This window comes from Phyllobates terribilis, unplaced genomic scaffold, assembly GCF_046119375.1.
Source record: "Phyllobates terribilis strain yellow unplaced genomic scaffold, ASM4611937v1 Scaffold_9__5_contigs__length_417890890, whole genome shotgun sequence".
NCBI lineage: Eukaryota > Metazoa > Chordata > Amphibia > Anura > Dendrobatidae > Phyllobates > Phyllobates terribilis.
Window position 1 is genome coordinate 137,817,660 of NW_027362769.1, and position 24,087 is coordinate 137,841,746.

Here is a 24,087-nt window from a genome sequence, read left to right on the forward strand (position 1 = left end):
TGGTGTATAACATCCTGCCCCTCGCGCCCCGATATATATATAACATCCTGCTTCTCAGCCCCCAGGTATATAACATCTTGCCCCTCACGCCCAATGTATAACATCCGGCCCCTCACTCCACGTGTATAATATCCTGCCCCTCGCCCCCCGTGTATAGCATACTGCCCCTCACCCCCCCGGTATATAACATCTTGCCCCTCACCCCTGGTGTATAACATCCTGCTCCTGGCCTCCTGATGTATAACATCTTGCCCCCGGTGTATGACATCTGGCCCCTTGCCCCCCCACCTGGGTATAACATCCGGCCCTCGTCCCTGGTGTATAGATTCCTGCCTCTTGTCCCCCCGGTGTGTAACATTCTGCCCCTCGACCCCCTGTGTATAACACTCTGCTCCTCACCTCCAGGTGTATACCATCCTGCCCCTCACCCCCCGGTGTATACCATCCTGCCCCTCGCCCCCCGGTGTATAACATTCTGCTCCTCACCTCCAGGTGTATGACATTCTGCCCCTCATCCCCCGGTGTATAACATCCTGCCCCGCGCCCCCCGGTGTATAACATTCTGCCCCTCACCTCCAGGTGTATAACATTCTGCCCCTCACCTCCAGGTGTATAACATTCTGCCCCTCACCCCCCGGTGTATAACATTCTGCCCCTCACCTCCAGGTGTATAACATTCTGCCCCTCACCCCCCGGTGTATAACATCCTGCCCCCCGCCCCCCGGTGTATAACATTCTGCCCCTCACCTCCAGGTGTATAACATCCTGCCCCTTGCCCCCCGGTGTATAACATTCTGCCCCTCACCTCCAGGTGTATAACATCCTGCCCCTCGCCCCCCGGTGTATAACATTCTGCCCCTCACCTCCAGGTGTATAACATTCTGCCCCTTGCCCCCCCCATCTATAACATCCTGTCCCTTGTCCCCGGTGTATAACATCCTGCCCCTCCCCCTCTGTGTATGATATCCAGCCTCTCGTCCCTGGTGTATAACATCCTGCCTCTTGTCCCCTCGTCTATAACATCCTGCCCCTCGTCCCCCAATGTATAACATTCTGCCCCCCGGTGTATAACATTCTGCCCCTCGCCCCCATGTGTATAACATTCTGCCCCTTGCCCCCCGGTCTATAACATCCTGCCCCTTGTCCTCTGTGTATGACATCCGGCCTCTCGCCCCCCACCTGTGTATAATATAAAGTCGCCAGTGTATAACATTCTGCCCCTTGCCCCCCGGTCTATAACATTCTGCCCCTTGTCCTCTGTGTATGACATCCGGCCTCTCGCCCCCCACCTGTGTATAATATAAAGTCGCCAGTGTATAACATCCTGCCCCTTGTCCCCGGTGTATAACATCCTGCCCCTCCCCCTCTGTGCATGATATCCAGCCTCTCGTCCCTGGTGTATAACATCCTGCCTCTTGTCCCCTCGTCTATAACATCCTGCCCCTCGCCACCCAATGTATAACATTCTACCCCCCGGTGTATAACATTCTGCCCCTCGCCCCCAGGTGTATAACATTCTGCCCCTTGCCCCCCGGTCTATAACATCCTGCCCCTTGTCCTTTGTGTATGACATCCGGCCTCTCTCCCCCCACCTATGTATAATATAAAGTCGCCAGTGTATAACATCCTGCCCCTTGTCCAGGGTGTATAACATCCTGCCCCTTGCCCTCTGTATATGACATCCGGCCTCTTGCCCTCTGTATATGACATCCGGCCTCTTGTCCCCTCGTCTATAACATTCTGCCCCTCGCCCCCAGGTGTATAACATTCTGCCCCTTCCCCCCTGGTCTATAACATCCTGCCCCTTGTCCTCTGTATATGACATCCGGCCTCTTGCCCTCTGTATATGACATCCAGCCTCTCGCCTCTGGTGTATGACATCCGGCCTCTCGCGCCCCACCTGTGTATAATATCCAGCCGCCAGTGTATAACATCCGGCCCCTTGTCCCCGATGTATAACATCCGGCCCCTTGTCCCCGATGTATAACATCCTGCCCCTCGCCCTCTGTATATGACATCCTGCCCCTCGCCCTCTGTATATGACATCCGGCCTCTCGCCTCTGGTGTATGACATCCGGCCTCTCGCGCCCCACCTGTGTATAATATCCAGCCGCCAGTGTATAACATCCGGCTCCTCGACCCTGGTGTAAAATATCCAGCCCCTCGCCCCCAGTGTATATCATCTGGCCCCATGCCATGCCATCTGCCTGTACTAACAAGTATCAGAATGGCTGATGGTAAAGAGCTCACTGATACCAGTGTGGTCCTATAATAGGAGCCATCTTTGGAAAAAGTCTGTTCATGACATTTCTTCCTCCTGAATCTTCCCCCATCATCTCTGAGTGATATTATTGAGAAGTGGGAGGAACCGCAGCAACTCAGCCCCGTAACGTTACAGAGCAGGGTCACCGAGTGCTGAGGAGCAGAGGGCAGAATAGTCACCAGCGCTCTGCTGACTCCATAACTGCAGGGTCCACACCTCCTCTGATATTAAAGGGAACTTGTCAGCAAAAAAAAAAGTATTTACCTGTAGCCATAGTGGTAATTTGCAGGTAAATACCATTTAGATGGAAATGTGCTGACTTTGCTGTGAGCACTGACCACTGCCCCAGCACTTCCCCGATGACTGGAAGTGACCAGCTGCAGGGATACAATAATTTAATGTTCTCACTATATAGACCACGGCCCCACTATCAGTATTTGGTCAGTATTCGGTCAGTATTGTTTCTTAGGAGTGGGAGACAAAACCCGGTGAGGAACAATCAGAGAAAAGTTATAATAGAAACAAGTCACCAATTCTGCATTTATCACCCACTCCTGGTTTTATCTCCCACTCCTGAGAAAAAAAACTGACCGAATACTGACCAAATACTGATAGTAGGGTAGTGGCCTATAGCTGCATTTTCAATCAGTATATACAGTACCTGCAGGTAAATACCATTTATTTTGCTGACAGGCGACCCTTTAACATTAGTGCAAAAATGATGTGACTGGAGATTCATGACATGGCGAAGTAGCACAATTGAAGCCTTACATCACCAAGCGCAATCCCAAGAGTCGGATGGAGTGGTGTAATGCCACAAACATTCATTTTAGGAATTTCATAAGTTCAAAGTGTTAAAAACTTTCAAAGTTCTAAAAGTTTAAAGTTTCTTTGCCGTACATTGAACTAGTCTATGGACACATTGAATTATAGATTCCAGATGTATACTCTTGTGTGCAGATCCTGGACCAGTGTGAACAGCGCCTTAGTTTATCCTTGCATTACCTTTATAGGTTGTTACAGTTATGTCTGCATTCACATGACTCTTAATGTTCACACCAATTATAGTGCCATTTGACATATATTAATGGTGACAATCTACTAATGGGAATAAATTAGGTTGTCACATCTCCTCCACCCTTCCCTTTATACCGTCACTTAAAGGCAAGTTCCCTTTTGAATATTGTATTAGTGAATTACATTATGAAGATTATACAGTTATTATTAGGATTGCAATTAGGAGCAATTTTGTTAATATGCTTGCAGGGATGTGAGGAAGGTCTTACTCGGATTCTTTACTTCTTGCCTGTAAATGGCGCCAGGAATCCTTTTTTTTCGTTTTTTCTTCCCCTTCTTCCAAGAGCCATAACTTTTTTCTATCAATATAGCCGTATGTGGGCTTGCTTTTTGAGGGACATTTGAATGACACCATTCATTTTACCACATAGTGTACTGGAAAATGGGAAAAAAAATTCAAAGTGTGTTGAAATTGCAAAAAAAAAAAAATGCAATTTCACAATTGTAGTTGTAGTTTCTTTATTTAAAATGTTCACTATATGGTAAAACTGTCCTTTCAATATGATTCTCAAGGTCAGTACGAGTACGCAGATACCAAACATGTATAGTTTTTTATACATATGTATATACTGTATATATTAGTGGTGTAAAAAATTCTGACATTTGTAAGAAAAAAAATTTCCGCTTTTGTCGCCATTTTCCGATCCCGTAACGTTTTCATTTTTCGGGATCTGGGGTTGGGTGAAGGCTTATATTTTGTGCCATGAGCTGATGTTTTTTACTGATACCATTTTGGGGTAGATGCGATGATTTGATCACCTCTTATTACATTTTATTGCAATGTTGAGGTGGCCAAATAAACATAATTCTGGCACTTTCATTTTTTTTTCCGTCACACAGTTTACTGATCAGATTAGACTTTTATGAACACAACCATGCCAAATATGTGTTTTTTTTTTAATGGGTCAAAAGGGGGGTGATTTGAAGTTTTGTGTTTTTTTTTCATTTTTTCAAACTTTTTTTTCACTTTTTTACTGTGTTCAATAGTCCCCTTGGGGGACTTGAAGCTGTGATCAGCTCATCACTTGTGCTACACATAGCAGGGCTTCAGCACATATCGCCCACATCACAGCTTTTTGTGTGCATTATCTATTGACAGTGAGCTGCTTATCAGAGGAGGGGGCGTGGTCAGACCAGTGCTCATGTGCACTGTGGGCAGGGAAATGATCTCCTAGTAATAAAACCTTTATTGTAAGTAAACAACAGTACATAGCCTAATAAATGACATATCGCTGAATTCAGTGTCTAGGATGCTATCTCATGCTGTCCTCATATTACATAGCAAAAACCTGCTGACAGATTCCCTTTAAAACATTGGCAGTCATCATTTTTTTTCTGCAGCATTATTGTAGCATAGCATTGCATGGCACCCACATAAATGAACGTGGCATATTGCGGACAACCCATAAAAAAAGAAACCATTAAAAGTTAACTTTTAGTAAAAAGTAAAAGCACTGCCATGAGTGATAGTCGATAACAGAGGATAACTTAATTTACGGAAGGTAATGGCGACAGATCAGATCCTCCTCCCCTTCCTTGCACAGGGACCTCTGCACATGCCTCCGAGCATGCCCACAGCACTTTTTCTTTTTGTTTTGTTTTTTTATAGAAGGCAATAGATTGTTTTTTCTGTGTTTTTTTTTAGGTCCGTGACTGGGAAGCTCCTCTTTAGAATTAGTTATTGCAGCATCTCAGAAAAAATGGGTGCTCACAAATTATTGCAAAGAGAAATAAAAAAAAATTGTGAAAGTAAAGTTAATTAAAGAGTTTGTTTCAGGATATATTTATAGTTAGTAAAAAAAAGAAAATGTACTGATCCGTGAGTATATATAAACTTAAATATATATCTGTCTAGGGCAACACGCAGCCGTTGTGCTACCGAAGTTCGCTCGGTACTATCACTACATCGCGGAGCTACAGAAGTGAATGGGGTCCCATAAAGCAAGCAATGGACTCGATTGCAGTTTTTACGACTTGCTTTCTAGGTGTCGAAATGTGACCCCGTTAATTTCTATTTAAAACAAAAAGAAAAAAAAAGTATGCAAGAGTGAAAGGGATCTTCATAAGTACAAATAATTTTATTATACAAATGTACAAAAAGATCAAAGATAAAAACACAACTTAAAAAGATAACAGACAGCAATCAGTACAATATACCCTCAATAAGGAAACAACCTACCCCCTCCGCCAAAAAATAGATCACATAGCAGAGTACCCTTTAAAATTAACTAAAGTATTGAACAAAGGACCTTTAAGTGCTAGTTCCAAATAATATATAGACTGTCAAGCAATAAACAAAAATCTGGTCCTGTAAGAACACCTCAATATAATAAATAATATACTCAGTATAATAAATAGAACCTCAGAGTTAAGAATAAGTGCACAGTTGTAATAGTAAACCCTGTAATGGGGAAATAAGCACAAAAGATCTGTAATGGAGAAAATCAGCACGGTTGACCATGAGATAATAGGTATAGGACTGACCTGTAAGTTGAGGCAGAGGAGGGAGGGTGTTATGACTGCCAAAGCACATGTACACGGGTAACGTACAAACCAGGAAGGCAAATACCTGAACCTGACAGGTCTCTATTCAGACTAGGAAAAGCCCTTCTCTGACCCTGGTCTGTCCCTGCCTGACCACGGAGGTTGGCACCCTAAGATAATGTAATGGTGTTTCCACTCGATGGCGGCTTACCCTGAATATCCTTAACAGTAGCTAGGATCACTAGAGTAGCAGTTCCCTAAGAAATAAAGGAATCACACACAAAGCAACGATGCAACCAACACAAACTACAGCAAAGGGAATGAATCCAACAAAGTCTGTCCTTAGCAGGAAACACCAGTTGGAGACGGTATATAAAGCTACACCCGAAAGATGATAGGACAGACAGAGTAAATGAAAAACGCCTGTTAACCAAAACCGATAGAAACAAAGATAACAGAACTAAAACACCCAAAGAAAAGGTATATCTGTTGTGGCTCTGCGGAAAGAGATGCCGACCACAGAACACAGGATCCCGGGTTCGAATTCAGAAGCATGACGGAGGGAGGGAGAAAGCCCAATGTGTATTGCCACTAGACCTGTGGCTTCATCAGGGGCTTCATTAATTTCTATAGCGCCGCGGTGTAACAGCTTCAATGAGCGAACTTTGGTGGTGTGACCAAAGTTGCTGTGTAGCCTCAGCCTAGGTCAGATAAATATCACAATTGGTTATGTTTTCCTTATCTGTTTGTGGGGGAGTAACAATTTGGGATAATACTTTTATAGAATAAAATGATTTCGAAAATTTCTGTCCACATGGTCGCTCTAGATACATGTTTCTCAGTGTGTGCTTACATACTCATATGCTCTCCTGGAATGAATTAAATGCATGGAGGCTCGTGACTAATCTGCCTCACATTACAGAGTGTTCCCGCATCCAAAAGATGATTGAATAGATCAATACCTCACTGCAATGAGAGTTTACACCGGAACCAAACACTTACGTCAATACATACGCTAGTACACATCTTCACATTCAGTGCCTACTCCTAGATGTGTAGAAGTGCACAGAATGCAACTTATCATAAGCCTTAGTTATATGGGACCTGCACTGTTCTCTACTTCTATGAATAAAGCTGTGTAATCAGAGGCGTAACTTGAAGATCATGTCCCCCGGTTCACCAATACCTCCCAATATGTCCATCCCATATAAACCCTGGTAGACCCATTAGCATTCCTTAGAAATGCCACTTTTCATGCAAATCTATAAAAGTCCTGCATAAAGTGACCTGAGTTTGGGGAGTCAAATATTTAGAATTTCGTCATCATATCTTTATATTGTCCCTTTAAAAAATAACACATGAGGAATAAGGATAAGTCCAGATCCCTGTACATGAGTAGAAGGGCTAAGGCGAGGACAACACCTGGGATCTGGTAAATGGAGTGGCTTGCGCTAAGCTGGTCAACTGTAGCCATTTTTAGAGTTACCAGGTGACCCCTGAAAGAGCCATATTACAGTAGGTTTTATAAACAAGACAACCGTAATTAACCTGCCTATAGGCTTATAATGTTCATCCAAAAAGATGGCATCCTATTCATATTTAAATTAAATCTGTCTTTCAGGTAAATTGTTTGGATTCCGGTTACCATCACTGAGACTTATAAACTACAGAAAACAGTCCTTACCGCAGGAAGATCCTGATGCCGTCATCGTTGACTCGTCCAAGCACAGTGATGACTCCATGGCCATGAAGCACTTTAAATCCCCTACAAAGGAAAGTTGCAGCCCATCAGAGGCCGATGACACAAAAGCACTGATTGACTCAAACAAGTGTTCACCTTTGGTTAATATAACTGGACCTCTGGACCATTCCTCACCTAAACGACAATGGGACCAACTATTTCCGGACGTCATGCATGCAGGGTCTCGCTTGTCTCACTCACGGTCGAAAGAAAGCATATGTAGTATGAGACGAGCATCTTCAGTGCAGGATATTGAAGCATTTAGCATTCACCCCAAAAGTGTTTTCAGAGACCGACATGCAAGTGAAGGTATGATACCCTCTTTATAAACAAGACAACATTGTCTTATGCCTTAAAACAAGCAGTTTTTGGAAGTAGAGATGGACTTTAACCATACTTTCCAGCATTTGAATGCCAAATTGTGTTGTAATAACATGTCAGAAGTTTTGATAAACAGACATGGGCACCCCAAACGATCGCTGAATAAAGTGGTCATGGTCTGATTATGGGCCACGATGTCATTGTCTTGGGGTTTCTCCACCCGAACTCGATGGCCTTGCCGGGCATATGTTTTCGGCCTTAGTTTTGAAATGATCGAGTTACACTATACATAATCCTCATCTATCAAGATGCTAAAAATTATATTCAACACTTTTTTATATCTATTTCTGTGAAATCTTGGACACAACCAATATTGCTTCCAGTCCAGCTTTCTTAGAGGTTTCATACAGTTGCCTGTGATGTAGCAGTATGAGCAACGAGGGCATATTACTGCATAACTTGGCAGATTTTCCTTTCGCGAATCTGGCAAACTGGTTGATAAACAAGCTTTTTTTTTTATTTCAGTGCTGGAGTGGTGCTACTAACGTATGTTTCCTGACCCTAGTATTATACTCACCAGCTGCGGTCTTCAGCTCTTCCCAGCGCCGCTCCAGTCCCATGCTGCCATCTTGTGATTGCAAATCCTGACTGCCCAGAAGTCAGAGGTAACAGTCACAAGATCTCAGTGTAAGTCTATGAGAGCATCGTTCTGCCCTCATTCTGACTCTCATAGACTTACATTGAGTTGTGACTTCTGGATCGCCCAGCAAACACTGGAGTGATCCGACAAGTCACAAACTGCTGACGACCAACCAGAGCGTCGCTGATAAAGGATGAAGATGGCAGCAGGTAAGTATAAGACTAAGTGCAGGGAACTTGGTTTAGGTGCATCACTCCAGCGCTGCAATAAAAAAAAACACTGGAATGGTGCTTTAATGGTGTAAATAATGTGACGTTATTTGCTGTTCCCCGTTGCAGCAAAGCTGAGCCCCCTTTTCATAAAGTTGGTGTAGATAGTCGAGACTAGCGAAAAACACCAAAACATTTTTGTTCAACTTCAAGTTACGCAAAACATTTGAACATTTTAAGCAGTTTTACTCCAGAAAACTGGCAAACCCTTCTTTATGATTTGCTTCCTAAATCTAGAAATTCTCACTTCTTTTGAAACTCAGGAAAGAGTCAGTTTTGTCCTCCTTATATCTTTGTCATTTTCAACTGTCAGATATCTGATGGGGCTGGACTTGGCAAAAAGAGTGTGTCAATAGGATAGATGATAAATGTATGATCACTATGAGTTAGGTTGCTGAGACCACCACTGATCCCGGGAACAGGGGAACCAAAGCGGAGCAGTAGGGAGCATGAGCGACCACCAGTCCTACAAACAGTGAATAGAGCAGTGGTCGCACATGCTTACTAGTGCTTCATTCATACCGAGGACTTTGGAACCCCTATTCCTGTATAATTTAGACTTCTAGCTATCATGCATATACTGTAGCTGTGCTAAATAAATAGAACCCTGCAGCTTTATCACCATTATTAGGAAAAGGGTTCGTGCACACAGCCGATTTCTCTATGTCTGAAAAAAAAATGGTCCGATAATTCTGATCACATTCTGATCAGAGTTTGAGGTGGAGGTGAAGAAAAAAAAAAGTTTCTCCATTTTCTCCATTCTATCAGTTTGTGAAAATCAGACGTCATTCAAGTACGATCCGATGCTTTTCACGGACCCATAGATTTGCATTGACGATTTTGATCTGAAACTCGGATCAAAATCGGACGCGTCTCCAAATTTTTCCCTCGGACCACTCGGTCAGAAGATAGAAGCAGACATGTGTGCGGCCCCTAGAACATCATGGGTACAAGTGCTATCCGTGAACCAAGTATAGCACTTGTCCGATATATTCGATCGCATGCACGAGCCCTAACGCACAAAATGATGGTGCTACTCGTCAGCGCATTTTAACCCTAAGTTGTAGGAATCTAGATATATTCCATATCATATAATGACCTACATAAAGCAATATCAGAGGTGTACTGGATGGGAAGTGAAGGGTTAATATTAAATTAGCACCAGTCTTGCAAGGAACCATTATTAAAATAGCTGGAGCTGGAGACATTGCTATTTGGAACAGATATTTTTATTGATCGCTTGATCTTAGCTATATGCTAGTCAGGGCATCTTTCCAAAACATTTCTCTCCCAAGTGTCCTGCAGAGTTCTGTATTGTATTCCCTTCGAGGAGAAGTGAGTAGAAGCAATAATAGATAGTGACCTTAAAAATGAAAGTTTTGTACACCTATACATTTTTTTCACCATTTATTGCCCGTATTCCGGTGATAATGGGTCAGCGACATGTGCCATTTTATACTCATTTAAAGGGAAAGTTTACCTCTTAATGCTACATCATTTTTAGGTCCAGAATTCTGTATTAAATAAGTTTTTAATAGATGTTTATAGTGATCTGAGCTGTTTTACTGATGCAGAGCTCTAAAACCCCTGCGTAGACATGAAGCTAAAAAGTAAAATGAATTCTTCTTGCTACCACTAGAGGGAGCTTAGGAGATTCCTGCATATTGTTTGCATAATCGACTTCAGAACTTAAAAACATGCATTAAATTACATAATGATACTTATCTGAATGAACCCAAACACTCTTGTTCTAGCTCAGCCAATCAATGAATGTGATGGATCAAGGCTGTGGCCAATTATTGGCTAAATGGTCATTTCTTGTGTGTTGAGAGGAACCAGAAAGTAGAGACCAATGAAGGTTCCTGGAAGCATTGGAAGGCCTGGGAACCATTCTGACCATTTTTTTTTCATTTTTCTTATACTTCCAAAAACTGTAAAAAAACAAACAGTATGCAGTCAGCTCCTAAGCTCCCTCTAGTGGTGGCTCCATGCATGAAAATTGTTATCATTTAATTACTGCCGACGTCTATGCGGCACACTTGGAGCTCCATATCAGAAAATGAGAATTCTGACTGCTACAAAGAAATATTAAGAAATGAATCAAAGTAAAATGATGGACTTATTCAAATATAAACAGGTGTTAAAGGGTGGAGATACCTTTTTAGATATGTTGATACATTTCCAGTATATATTTTAGCTCACATTAAATGAAGAGTAAGACAAAGTTGGTAATTATACTGTCTGTCAACAACTACCAATTTTGATGATTGAGTTGTCAAATTATTATATATTCTTCTGCTCATTAACCTAGTGTAGAAATTGGAACCAAAATGTAAGTAAAATCCCTACCAATAAACTAGAAGCTAGAGTTTAGTAACCTACCTATGAAATCATTTTATATTGCCCGGTGGTTGTTCTCCAATTATTTTTGAAAAATCGGTGGCTGAAAAGCATTACCACTTTATAAGTCTTTCTGAGTGGCGTTTCTTTAAATCCCCACTACTTACAACAGTGGCACTTTTCACATATGATATTGTTTCTCAGCCTTCTTTTCTGTACTGTCACCAGGTTAAAAGTCACACAGTTTCCCTGAATATTCCTTTTTTATTTGATTTATTTTTTTAAATCCGACATACACTTCTATTTGCATAATGATTTTGTACTCCCAATATTTTTTGGAGGGGGCTTTTCCACCTTGTTTAAACTTTACAGTGAGTTTAAATATGGTGTGGTGCTGACTTATTGGAAATAGAACAAAATACTAAAGTCACACAGCTTCCCCGAATAGTCCTTTTTATTTTTTATTTTATTTATTTATTTTAAATCCAATATACGCTTTTTTTTATTTAGTAATTTTATGCTCCCCATATGCCAGTTGTTTTTTTATACTTTTCCACTTTATTTATTCTTTGCCTTGAGTTTAAATAGGGTGTGGTGCTAACTTATTAGCCATAGAAAAAGATGTTAATTATAGGCAGTTGTCTATGGGGCAGGATCAGGTTAATATGTTATCAAAGGCATTTTTTAGCGAAACAATGGGACGTCCTGATCAACGGTTAGGCTAAAGTAACTTTTATACCCTATGATTCAAGTTGTAGGACAACTCACTCCTAAAGTTAGAACTAGTTGAAAAAAATGGAACAGATATTTCTTACAAAAAATGGAAAAAGTCATGTTCTGTCTTTCAAGACATACTATAATCGCCTATAGGATAAGCCAGCATAAGAGTTGCAAATGGGGTTGCCATGAAAATATCCTTGAAATTAAAAAATCTTCTTAGTGTCCTATCACTATTAATGCAAAAATGCACAGACGAGTGGCAAGACCCATAAAATAGCTGCTGAAAAGAAACATATTACCTTTTGTAGAAGTATCCGATTTAGCTTTATATGTTAAGTGATGTGTCAAGGCCATTTAAAGGGTCAAAGTTAACTTATAGGAATGCTCCCTCCAACAAGTGTCAGTATTAGGAACACTGTTCATTGCAGCTGTGAAGAGGAAATGTATATGTGAAAAAATAACAAAAAAAAAATCCAGCACCACTATTGTCCATGGGCAGTATCTGGTTTTGCAGATTAAAGAAACAGTAAACCTAAGTATAAATGCTTGGAATAAATGGAAGATAATTTCCCCCCACTGTTTGTTATTTGAATGATTTTCAATATGTTCCTAAAATGAACATTTTAAAAAAAAAAAAAAATCCACAGAGAACGTAAGGGTTAATTTTCTGTAAATCTGTTTCATTTTCTGATGTCTAATGTATAAGAGCCAAGGCTTAAAGGGAACCTGTCATGTAAAATAACACTATTAACCTGCTGATATGGGGTTAATCTGCAGGTTAATAGTGTTCTGAAAATCCTGGCGCCCGCCCTGAGAGCCCCACTGCCGGAAGAAAATTAACTTTATTCCCCCCAGCAGTGTTCTTATTTCAGTGATACAGGTGGCACCGACATGGTTTCATTCACCGCTCTGTGAATAGAGAGCGTCGGCCTTAATCACACTCCCGGCACTGACTGACAGCCGGCCCTAATGCTGAGCCAGCTGTCAGTCAATGTCGGGTGCGCAGTTAAGCTGCTGCTCTCTATACACAGATTGGTGAATCAACCCATGCCGGTGCCTCCCCTATGACTAAAAACCCCAATAAAGTTAATTTCCTGCTGGCAGCGGGGCTCTCAGTGCCAGCGTCGCACGGTGTCAGAACACTATTCACCTGAAGATTAATCCTATATCTGCTGGTCAATAGTGTTATTTTACATGACAGATTCCCTTTAATCAATGAGTATGGCTTCATGCCATTTATATCCTATTACAAACAGAGCAGAGAGGGGGGGGGCTCCTGCTGCAGCTAGTTGTCGTGCAACCAGACACCGAAGACATAGAAAAGATTTATTTATACAAAGAACAAACATGATTAAAGAGACCAAAATAAGATTAAAGTAAAAGGGGAACTAAGTGCTGTGAATTTTTTTTTTGCATTATTTTTTATATTTAACCCCATTGCAATGAACATAGCTGGGCCAGACAAAAACCTATGGACAAAGTGGTGCTGTTTCTAAAAAAAAAGAATGAAGGCAGACCGTTGCTTTAAAGGAAATTTGAACAATAAGGGTGTGACTTTTTTGATTGTTTAATTTTCTTTACCTTTAACCCAAAAAAATATTTTTCTTTGTATTTTTGTCTTTTTTTTGAGTCCAACCCATTTAGTATATTCTCTTTTGTATTTCCCTTTGTTCTGCTGAATATCAGACAATGGTCGCGATATCAAAGGTAATGTGTGATTAACAAATGTTTTCTTTGATGCTGCTTAAGAGTGCCACTTTGCCTGGCATGTTAATTTGCCTGTTGCATGATTTATGAGATTCGGTGCCCTCTTCTGGCCTGATGATGACCGGGTACATTATTGAATCTGTGAAATGTGACTTTTGATGCCCAGCTTTCTGTGCGGCAGCGTACACTGTGGATATGGCTGATAGTCAATAATACAAATCAATATAAAACGGAACTTGTGCATCTAACATAAAAGTAACTGAACTCCTAACCACCATGTATTTATTTTTTTCTAATTTTACAGGGTTGGAGATACATTAATGAGATCTAGTTAACTCCTTTGCTGCCAGACACGCCGTTATTTATTGCAATATTCATCCTCTGGTAGCAAAGAGGTAAATTTGAAAGAAGCAAAAAAGCAAATTGCATATTTTCTTCATTCACTCCTCTTTTGTCTCCTTAAAACTAGTTTCACATTCCTGGATGGCAGGGGGTATGGTTTATTTTATTTTTTATTTTTAAATTTAGCTATTTATGCATGCGTTATGTACTATGATGCCCACTGAAATGGTTTGCCCTGTGTATTGTTGTAATTATTGTGTAGATCCAAGTAAGGAATAGCCAAATCTCAAAGTTACATAATGATGCTTCCGATAGGTGGCCCTATAGAGTTCAAGTCCTCATTTTCTCTGAAGAGACAATTTGCATATAAGACAGACTAACATTTTAGAAAATTGCTGATCAGGCTGTGCACTCATTGGTCCGAGAGTGAGAAAATTAGTCTTGAAGGTATTGAAACATTTCTGGGTTCTCGGTAGTAGGAGCACCAACAAGTATTTCTACTTGAGTCAGGGTGTTAAGAAACGAGAAGCTAGCTATCACAATGGGAGTGTTCTCCAATATCATGAAACAGAAGGTCTAAAACATAACCACCACCAAAAGATCTGTGCATGAATGGCCTAGAGGTTGAATTCTTCTCCCTTGTTTGCCAAGATTCTAAAGCCTATGAAGAGTACAAACCTTGTATTAGTCTACAAACATAATGAAGAACTGTGTCAAAGGCAACACACTGAGCCTTTCATTTAGAAAATGAGAAGCTAGCTATCCTAATTTGACTTTTCTCCAACATCACAAAACAGAAGCTCTAAAACATAACCACCAACAACAGATGGGTGGCATGAGTGTTCTAGAGGACAGACACAGCTCCATTGTCTGCCAAGAGCCTAACGACTGTGAAGAAGCTTATATTAGTCTACAAACATAATGAAGGACTGTGCCATCCAGAACTAAGTCCAACCGGCTTCAACATTCCTCTTTGCTACTGCAGGAGTGGTCCCAATGATATTTATGGCCATGTCTGCTGATTGCACTAAGCTTCATTGTTGGAGCCACTGTCTTGGATTTTTACTAAATTAATGCCTTATGACATGTTGAGAGGACATGTCAAAAGCACTGAACTTTGTTGGTTTGATTTCTTGAACCCATGGATACCAAGAAAAGGACAATTCTGCTATTGGTGTTTTCCCTTAAGTTGGCTATAAACATATGTCAAGACCATTTGATTATCCAATGAGTATGGTGCCCTCATGAATCTTTACCTTAAGACTCTTTCAGACTTCAGTGTTTCATGTTTTTTATTGATTCTATCCGTTTTTTTCCATGGATATAACTTGTATCTAGTTTATGGGACTGTTCACATGCCCGTCTACTTTTGCTGACTGAGCGTTCCGCAGCAAAGCATGGAGACATACCTGATTTTCATCTGAGTCAAAGATCAAACAAGGCAATTCAAGACTGTGGGTTCGTGAAAAAAATCTTGACAGCATCCAGTTGCCACTCGTGGTGCTGTCCATTGTTTTAGAAAATTTCTCATACGGAAAAGATGAAATACTGATGATAAAATCTGACCAAAAACAAATGAAAATCTAATCCAAACTACTGACGAAAATCGACCATTTTTGCAAAGAGGAAAAATCACTGACGTTGTCTGAAGGAGCCATTAGGTAGATGTTGGGGGAGAGAAAGAGCAGGCAGTTGTATTTCAACGAGTCTCAACCTAATATTTTTCAGGGGGCGATAAGCTGTCACATGAGCTTACTCTACTTTCTCCCAACCAAACTCATGCACTCTTAGCTAAACTTTGGTAGTTTGATTGTTGCTGTGACCCATGAATTCCAAGAACAGGACAATTTTTCTTTTGATGGTTTCCCTTAAGTTGGCTATAAACATTTGTGAAGATAACTCAATTATCCAATGAGTATGGCGGCCTCATGAATCTTCACCTTAAAACCCTTTCAAACTTCAGTTTTTCATGTTTTTTTACGAGTTCTATCTGTTTTTGTCAATGGAAAGAACTTGGATAGAACTTGTACACAGTTTATGGGGCTGTTCATAAGCCCATCTACTTTTGCGGACTGAGCGGTCTGCATCGAAACACTGAGACATGTCTGCTTTTCACAGATCAAACTCAGCAATGCAAGTCTATGGGTCCATGAAAAAAATCGGACCGCACTTGGATGCCATTTGTGGTGCTGTCCATTCTTTGATAAGAGAAACTTGAGAAAACTTTTTAGACACTTTTCAGATATGTAACACCAATGGTAAAATTTACCTAACACTAATGAAAATCTGATCCAAACCACTCAAAATCGTCCATTTTTGCTTATGAGAAAAATTACTGACACCTGAATGAGCCATTCGGTAGATCTTGGGGAACAGAAGGATCAGGCAGTTGTTTTTCAACGAGCCAGAAGCTATTATTTTTCTGGGATGATAAGCTGTCCCAAGGGCTACCTCTTACTTCTCTCTCTCCTAACTGAATTCATGCACTCTAAGGTACTGTAAGTGTGCTACTGGCCACTTGAGCATTTCACGGGCCCTACAATCATCTAATATATAGTGCGATGTATATTGCCACCTCTACTCCCAAAGCAGATCAGTTTTTGGAATCTTGGACATTCCAGTGGTGTGTCGGCGACAATCAATGTTTGATAACACATCCACTTGACATTCAATTAAACACTAATTTAAATTAAAAAAAAAAAATCCACGATGAGCAATTCCTTGATATACAGTAAATCTTATAAATGATTGAGTAACGAGAGCAGCAGTGAGGATTTCAGATTTCCCACAGGAGCATTTCCAGAACCTTTGGTGTAACATAGTCTTTGTACATACATTTCGTGACTCAAGATCCGGAAGATCAAATCAATTTAGATTAGTTTTCTTTTTCATTGCTTTCATTTTAGGATCTATAGATCCCAATATGGCCACTTCTGAATCAATAGAATCTCATCCTTTTAACCAATTCTACAGAAATATTTTGTTACAAACCATTAGTAAAATATACATGTAAGTTAACACGGCATTGGGTCTCTTTTTTTCGGAATTGCTGTCAATTAATGCCTGCGGCAAACGATTCAGTGTGGTATTTCACTGTGAAATTGCTAGCTTGCATGCTGTGTATGATTATTATGCTGTAACACATGGTATGCTTACTAACCATTGTGAGTATTTGTTTATTGTTCTCATGGAGTTACTAACCTTCTACCTGAATGTTTAATGATATGAGACCTGCTCTTTATCCACATGATATTCAGAATGCCCTATTGTACTCTTCAGTGTATCGTTTTACTATGACTTATGTACCGGTATGTCTTCTCCCCAGAGTATTTGTCACTCAGATTGTGTATTTTCTGTACGTATTTCACATTTGTGTTTTATTTTGTTACCTTTTATTATTGTTCTGATCTTGGTACTAAACAATCATTTATCAATAATTGCACCAAAGTGGAAGTTTGATCACTAGAAGTTAATAAAGAACATCTTAAAGGGGGTCCCCACAAATAGGAGTAGACTCTTCCTGGCCTTGGTCTAGCCAATCATTTTTTGGGTTGGCTAATGATTTTAGTTAGCATCATGTCAAACTTTATATTCCCTGCAGCAAAAATCTGTGGACATATCAGCACATTTGATTTATGGGGAATTCCTTGACAGGAGTTACAGTGGGGAAAAAAAGTATTTAGTCAGCCACCAATTGTGCAAGTTCTCCCACTTAAAAAGATGAGAGAGGCCTGTAATTGACATCATAGGTCGACCTCAACTATGAGAGACAAAATGAGAAAACAAATCCTGAAAATCACATTGTCTGATTTGGAAAGAATTTTTTTTCAAATTTTGGTCGACAATAAGTATTTGGTCAATTACAAACAAGCAATATTTCTGGTTCTCACAGACCTGTAATTTCTTCTTTAAGAGGCTACTCTGTCCTCCACTCATTACCTGTAGTACTGGCACCTGTTTAAACTTGTTATCAGTATAAAAGACACCTGTCCGCAACCTCAAACAGTCACACTCCAAACTCCACTATGGTGAAGACCAAAGAGCTGTTGAAGGACACCAGAAACAAAATTGTAGCCCTGCACTAGGCTGGGATGACTGAATCTGCAATAGGCAAGCAGCTTGGTGTGAAGAAATCAACAGTGGGAGAAATAATTAGAAAATGGAAGACATACAAGACCACTGATATTCTCCCTCGATCTGGGGCTCCACACAAGATCTCACCCCGTGGGGTCAAAATGATCTCAAGAACGGTGAGCAAAAATCCCAGAACCACACGGGGGGACCTAGTGAATAACCTGCAGAGAGCTGAGACCAACGTTACACGGGCAACCATCAGTAACACACTACGCCGCAAGGGACTCAGATCCTGCAGTACCAGACGTGTCCCCCTGCTTAAGCCATTACATGTCCGCGCCTGTCTGAAGTTTACTAGAGAGCATTTGGATGATCCAGAAGAGTATTGGGAGAATGTCATATGGTCAGATGAAACCAAAGTAGAACTGATTAGTAGAAACACAACTCGTCGTGTTTGGAGGAGAAAGAATGCTGAGTTGCATCCAAAGAACACCATACCTACTGTGAAGCATGGGGGTGGCAGCATTATGCTTTGGGGTTGTTTCTCTGTCAAGGGACCAGGACAACTGATCCATGTACATGAAAGAATGAATGGGGCCATGTATCGTGAGATTTTGAGTGCAAACCTCCTTCCGTCAGCAAGGGCATTGAAGATGAAACGTGGCTGGGTCTTTCAGCATGACAATGATCCCAAGCACACCGCCAGGGCAATGAAGGGGTGGCTTCGTAAGAAGCATTTCAAGGTCCTGGAGTGGCCTAGCCAGTCTCCAGATCTAAACCCTATAGAAAACCTTTGGAGGGAGTTGAAAGTCCGTGTTGACAAGCGACAGCCCCAAAACATCACTGCTCTAGAGGAGATTTGCATGGAGGAATGGGCCAACATACCAGCAACAGTGTGTGCCAACCTTGTGAAGAGTTACAGAAAACGTTTGACCTCTGTCATTGCCAACAAAGGATACATAACAGAGTATTGAGATGTACTTTTGTAATTGACCAAATACTTATTTCCACCAAAATTTGAAAAAAAATTCTTTCCAAATCAGACAATGTAATTTTCAGGATTTCTTTTCTCATTTTGTCTCTCATAGTTGAGGTCTACCTATGATATCAATTACAGGCCTCTCTCATCTTTTTAAGTGGGAGAACTTGCACAATTGGTGGCTGACTAAATACTTTTTTCCCCACTGTACACTAAGATCTACAAACACAAAGCTCCATATACACAATAGACAATAGTCAGCTAAAACCACCAACTATGATGCCTCCAGACTCTTCCTTGACAGATAATGTCAGAGGAGAGAGGGATTGAGCAGTTACTCCTCTCATTCCATTGAAAACACATGAACGCTTATGTGTATAGGCAAAATAATGCTGCTTGAAAGTTTGTGAACCCTTCCTAATTTTCCATATTTCTGTATGTATTTGATCTAAAACTACATCAGATTTTCACACACGCCCTAAAAGTAGATAAAGAAAACCAAGTTAGACAAATGAGTAAAAAAATATTAGACTTTGCCCTTTTTTTAAGAAGAAAATTATTCAACATCACTTCTGTGAGTGGCAAAAGCATGTGAACCTTTAGGATTAGCATATATTTTGTAGGTGAAATTAGTCTGGTATTTTCAATCAGGTGTGACTAGGTGACCTGTTTTATATAAAGAATGCATCTATCAAAGTTTGATCTTTTTAACACGTGATTGTGTAAGTGTGAAAGTATATTGTGAACGGAAAAAAAAATATTTATGAGGACCTGTTGATACTCATGAGACTGGAAAACATTACAAAACCATATCTAAAGAGTTTTGACTCCACAGTCAGACAGATTGTGCACAAATAGAGGAAATTTAAGACCTTTATTACCCTCCCAGGAGTTGTGGAGCAACAAATATCACGCCATAGGCAATGCGTATAATAGTGCATAAGGTTACAAAGAAACCCAAGGTAACATCTTAGCAACTAAAGGCCTCTTAGATAGCTAATATTAATGTTCATGAGATTAGCATCATTAAACAATAATGGTGTGCATAGCAGGAATGAAAGGAGAAAGCCACTGCTCTCCAAAAAAACCATCCCTGTCCGTCTGCAGTTTGCTGCACATTACCTGTTCAATCCAGAAGGCTATTGGACTAATGTTTTGTTGATGGATTAGACAAAACTAGAACTTTTTGGCTTAAATGAGAAGCATTATGTTCGGAGAAAGAAAAAAACACTTCATTACAGAATAAAAACATCATACCATCTGTGAAACATGGTGGTGGTAGTATCATGGTTTGGGCCTGTTTAGCTTCATCTGGGCAGGATGGATAGCTATCATGAATGGAACAATGAATTCTGAATCATACCAGCAAATTCTAAAGGAAAATGTCTGGGCTTAACATAAAGAGAACGTAGTGTGGTAAGACGACTCACTGTTTTCAGAAGTAGACTCAAGACACGGTTTCCTCTGCTGGTTTATTGTATGGCATAAAGCTCTGCAGATTCAGCAAAATAAACATGGCCTTCCTGGCATAACGGCAAAACAAAAGGTAAACGATAGCACAGTTCCACTCTGCTACCCTTTTGAAAACAGTCAGAAATGCCTTAACATCGTCCCCTGGGATCATCTTTTGCATCGCTCGCCTTACCGCCTTCCGGATGCAGGAGACATCACCTGGAGTTAGGGGAGGGGCGGTTTCTCTGGTGCGGATTTCCCCTGCCAGTAGATTCATCTGCCGTTGTTGTTGTTGGAGCTGTTGTATCAGGAGTTTATTCTTCTCCTGCTGCATTTGCTGCTGCTCACAGTGCTGCTGTTGTAGGCTCTACTGGCTTTGCAAATTTTGCTGGTGTTGCTGCAGCTGACTTTGGAGTAAGTGCTTAAGGAGCTCCTCTATGCTGCCGGACATCTCTGGCTGGCTGACGGCCTTTACCCAGGATATCCACCGATCTCTGTGGCAGGTACACATGTTCCTGGAATCTTGCACGCACTCTCGCACCAACTGTGGTAAGACTCAGAAGTAGACTCAGGACACTGTTTCCTCTGCAGGTTTATTGTATGGCATAAAGCTCTGCAGATTCAGCAAAATAAACACGGCCTTCCTGGCATAACGGCAAAACAAAAGGTAAATGATAGCACAGTTCATAGGAGTGTGGGGTTCGCCCACACAGGTTGTAGCACAGCCTTCAGCTCCTCCTGAGCTATGACTTTTCAGTCTGGAGACCTTGCCTCTCCAAATTCAGGAACAGAAAAAAAATGGTGACTTGAGCATTTAATCTAGCTCAGCCACACCCTGAGGGGAGGTAGGGTGAATGACTTTGCTGGGGAAAAGTTGTAGGTTCAGTTCACACAGGCTAGCAGCCGTAGTGACACATACCTCCCCTCACATATAACACCAGTAGGTTATGCAGCAAGTCAGTGACTCAAAGCACACAAGTCGTTGTACAAAAGAATGTTTAAAGAAGTATAAAGGTAAAGTTTTGGAATGTCCATGTCAAAATCCTAATCTTAATCCTATAGAAATGGAAGGCTACTATAACATAGAGGAATGGGCTAAACTCCTCAAACCCGATGTGCGGGACTAATAAACAATTACTAGAAACCTTTACATGCAGTTATCACTGCACAGGATAATCACACCAAATACTGAAAGCAAAGGTTCACATACTTTTGCCACTCAGATGCGATATTGGATCATTTTCCTCAATTAAAAAAAAATAATAGTCTAATATTTTTTACTCATTTGTCTGATTTGGTTCTCATTATCTACTGGAAGGATGTCAGTGAAAATCAGATGGCGTTAGTTTAGGTCAAATTTATGCAGAAATATGGAACATTCTGAAGGGTTCACAAACTTTCAAGCACCACTGTACTTACAAACGTTGTTTTTTTTGTTTGGTCGTGGCAGCAATTGTGGCAAAGCGACAAGAAAGTGCAGACATATATTGGTTGTTGTCACCTTTGATTTAGCTTAATGGAAACTGATAACAGCTGATCGGCGGAGGTATTGGGTGCCGGACCCTGGCTGATCAGACATTGATGACCTATCCTAAGGATAGGCCATCAATGTAAAAGTTGTGGATAACCTCTTTTAATCAGGGGTGAACCGAGTTCTACTTTTATTTTTAATATGGGCAATTTTAACTTTTATTAAAAAAAAATCTCTTTAAGGCTATTTTATACCAGCTGTGTAGAATATTAGACTTCCCTGCATACATCGGAGATTGTTCATGTTTTTCTTAGTCCTCATTATAAACACAATCTCTTTAAATCCAAATGACCTCCTCCTCACCACACATCAGATGGAAGACAGATGAACACACTGATTTCAGCGGGACCAGACAAAGTACTGATGTGCATGGGGACCTACCGGCTCTCATCCGACAGATGATGTCGGGGAGTGAAAAGGATCAGACCATTGGAATGTCAAGGGGCAATATATAAAAAATACATGAATGCTCAGACAAGCTATGTTTTATCCACAACTATGCATTGCTCCTAAAAAAAAGACTTTTAGAGCCCGATTCATCAAGACTAGCTTTTCGTATGCCATGCTTAATGAGAGTCCAGCAGTAAGATGCGCCTAATTCATTGGGAGGCATACGCCAATAAAAGCGCAACCATTGTTTTAATTTTTATTACATAAATCAATAGTACACGTGGAAATAAGCAACTTTGTAATATTTCTTATCAGAGAAATCTGCTTCTTTCTCTACCAGAATTGATCAATCATTATCAAAATTCTCAATTCTGAGATAAAATGTGTATTCAGTGAAGACAGACTTTCCCATAGAAAGTCCATATAGAGATAGGAGATGGCAGTTACTACGGATAATATTCTATATAGATAGAAGGGAGAGGAGGAGGAGTTCTGTCTCTAGATCCTCCCTCCTTCTCCCATCTATATAGAATTGTATCCGTAGCATCTGCCATCTCCTATCTCAGTAATGGGAAAATCTGTCTTCACTGAATACAGATTTTACCTTATGATTGAAAATTTTGATAATGACTTTTCAATTCTGGCAGAGAAAGAAGCAGATTTCTCCGATAAGATATATTACAAAGTTGCTTATTTTCAAGTGTACTATTGATTTCTGAAATAAAAATTAAAATAAATGACAGTTACACTTTAATGAATGAGCCGAAATTTTACAGTAGTGTCCGTTTTCTCACGCCTTGCTTATGATGCAGGTTTTGATGAATTTTTTCGGGTGGGCTTCAACTCACCCCAGCTCCACCTACTTTTACAGAGCTGTCAGAAACTGAAATGAAAACGCCAAACTTTTTGGGCAACTTTGTCTTGGGCAAGAATTTTCCTACATTTGAAAATGTTTTACACCAGAATTCTAGTAAAACACCTTCGCGAATCAGGCCCTTTCTTTTTCTAGCGAAAGAGCACGCTGAAACACAAAACCTTGACATGAAACTGTAAATGTATTATTATATTAGAATCATAGCCGTAATATCATTTACACAGTGAGAATAAACTGCGCCAATCAATTATACAAATCTACATTTCTATGAGATCGATACAACTGCGGTGCTTAAGTATGGCTTTTATTGTAAGCTTCGATGTCTCGGATATTTAGTTACACAAAGTTTTCAGTTTCCCAGCTAATGAAATGTATCCTTAAATTCAACGCTTCCATCTAGCTTCCGAGGCTGATAAAATTGGTGATTTTAGTGAGTCATAGAATTACTCAGAGGGAAAGTAATGCTCGATAATTGCAGGGTCTGCACTATTCGAGTGGAATAAACCAAGCGATCTTTCATACTTCAGGAACATTCTATCTTAGATACACTTATTGGATTAAATGGAGCACACTGCATCACGTCAATGACAAGACAGTTTGAACAACCCGAAATGTAGTTAGAGTTGTAATCCAAGGGGATCTTTTATACTTTTTTTTATATATATATTTTTAGAATTCTTAAAGAAAAAATATCAAGACATAAGTTCATATCATGCCATAGCTCTTGCCGCCATTGCTAATTTTTCTTTTTGGACTTTCGTGTGTTCTTCTACTTTTTCCAACAGTTGTAACTTTTTTATTTTTCTGTCGGCATACGCATATGAGGGCTTGTTGTTTTTTTTTTGTAGTTTTGAATGACACCATTTATTTTATGAATTGGTGA

The 24,087-nt window shown here is 40.4% G+C and overlaps 1 protein-coding gene across 5 annotated transcripts in view; it reads left to right on the plus strand.

The window, feature by feature from the left end:
- The window catches only part of KCNH7 (potassium voltage-gated channel subfamily H member 7), a 513,596-nt gene that overhangs the window by 288,917 nt on the left and 200,592 nt on the right, over positions 1–24,087 (plus strand). For 2 of the 5 annotated variants that reach the window (XM_073647046.1, XM_073647048.1), the window contains exons 4-6: positions 7,446–7,874; positions 13,542–13,562; positions 14,032–14,055. In XM_073647046.1, the coding sequence (XP_073503147.1) occupies positions 7,446–7,874; positions 13,542–13,562; positions 14,032–14,055 (474 nt within the window). The remainder of the gene's footprint in view (positions 1–7,445; positions 7,875–13,541; positions 13,563–14,031; positions 14,056–24,087) is intronic. The other 3 variants (XM_073647050.1, XM_073647049.1, XM_073647051.1) reach the window with 3 other exon arrangements.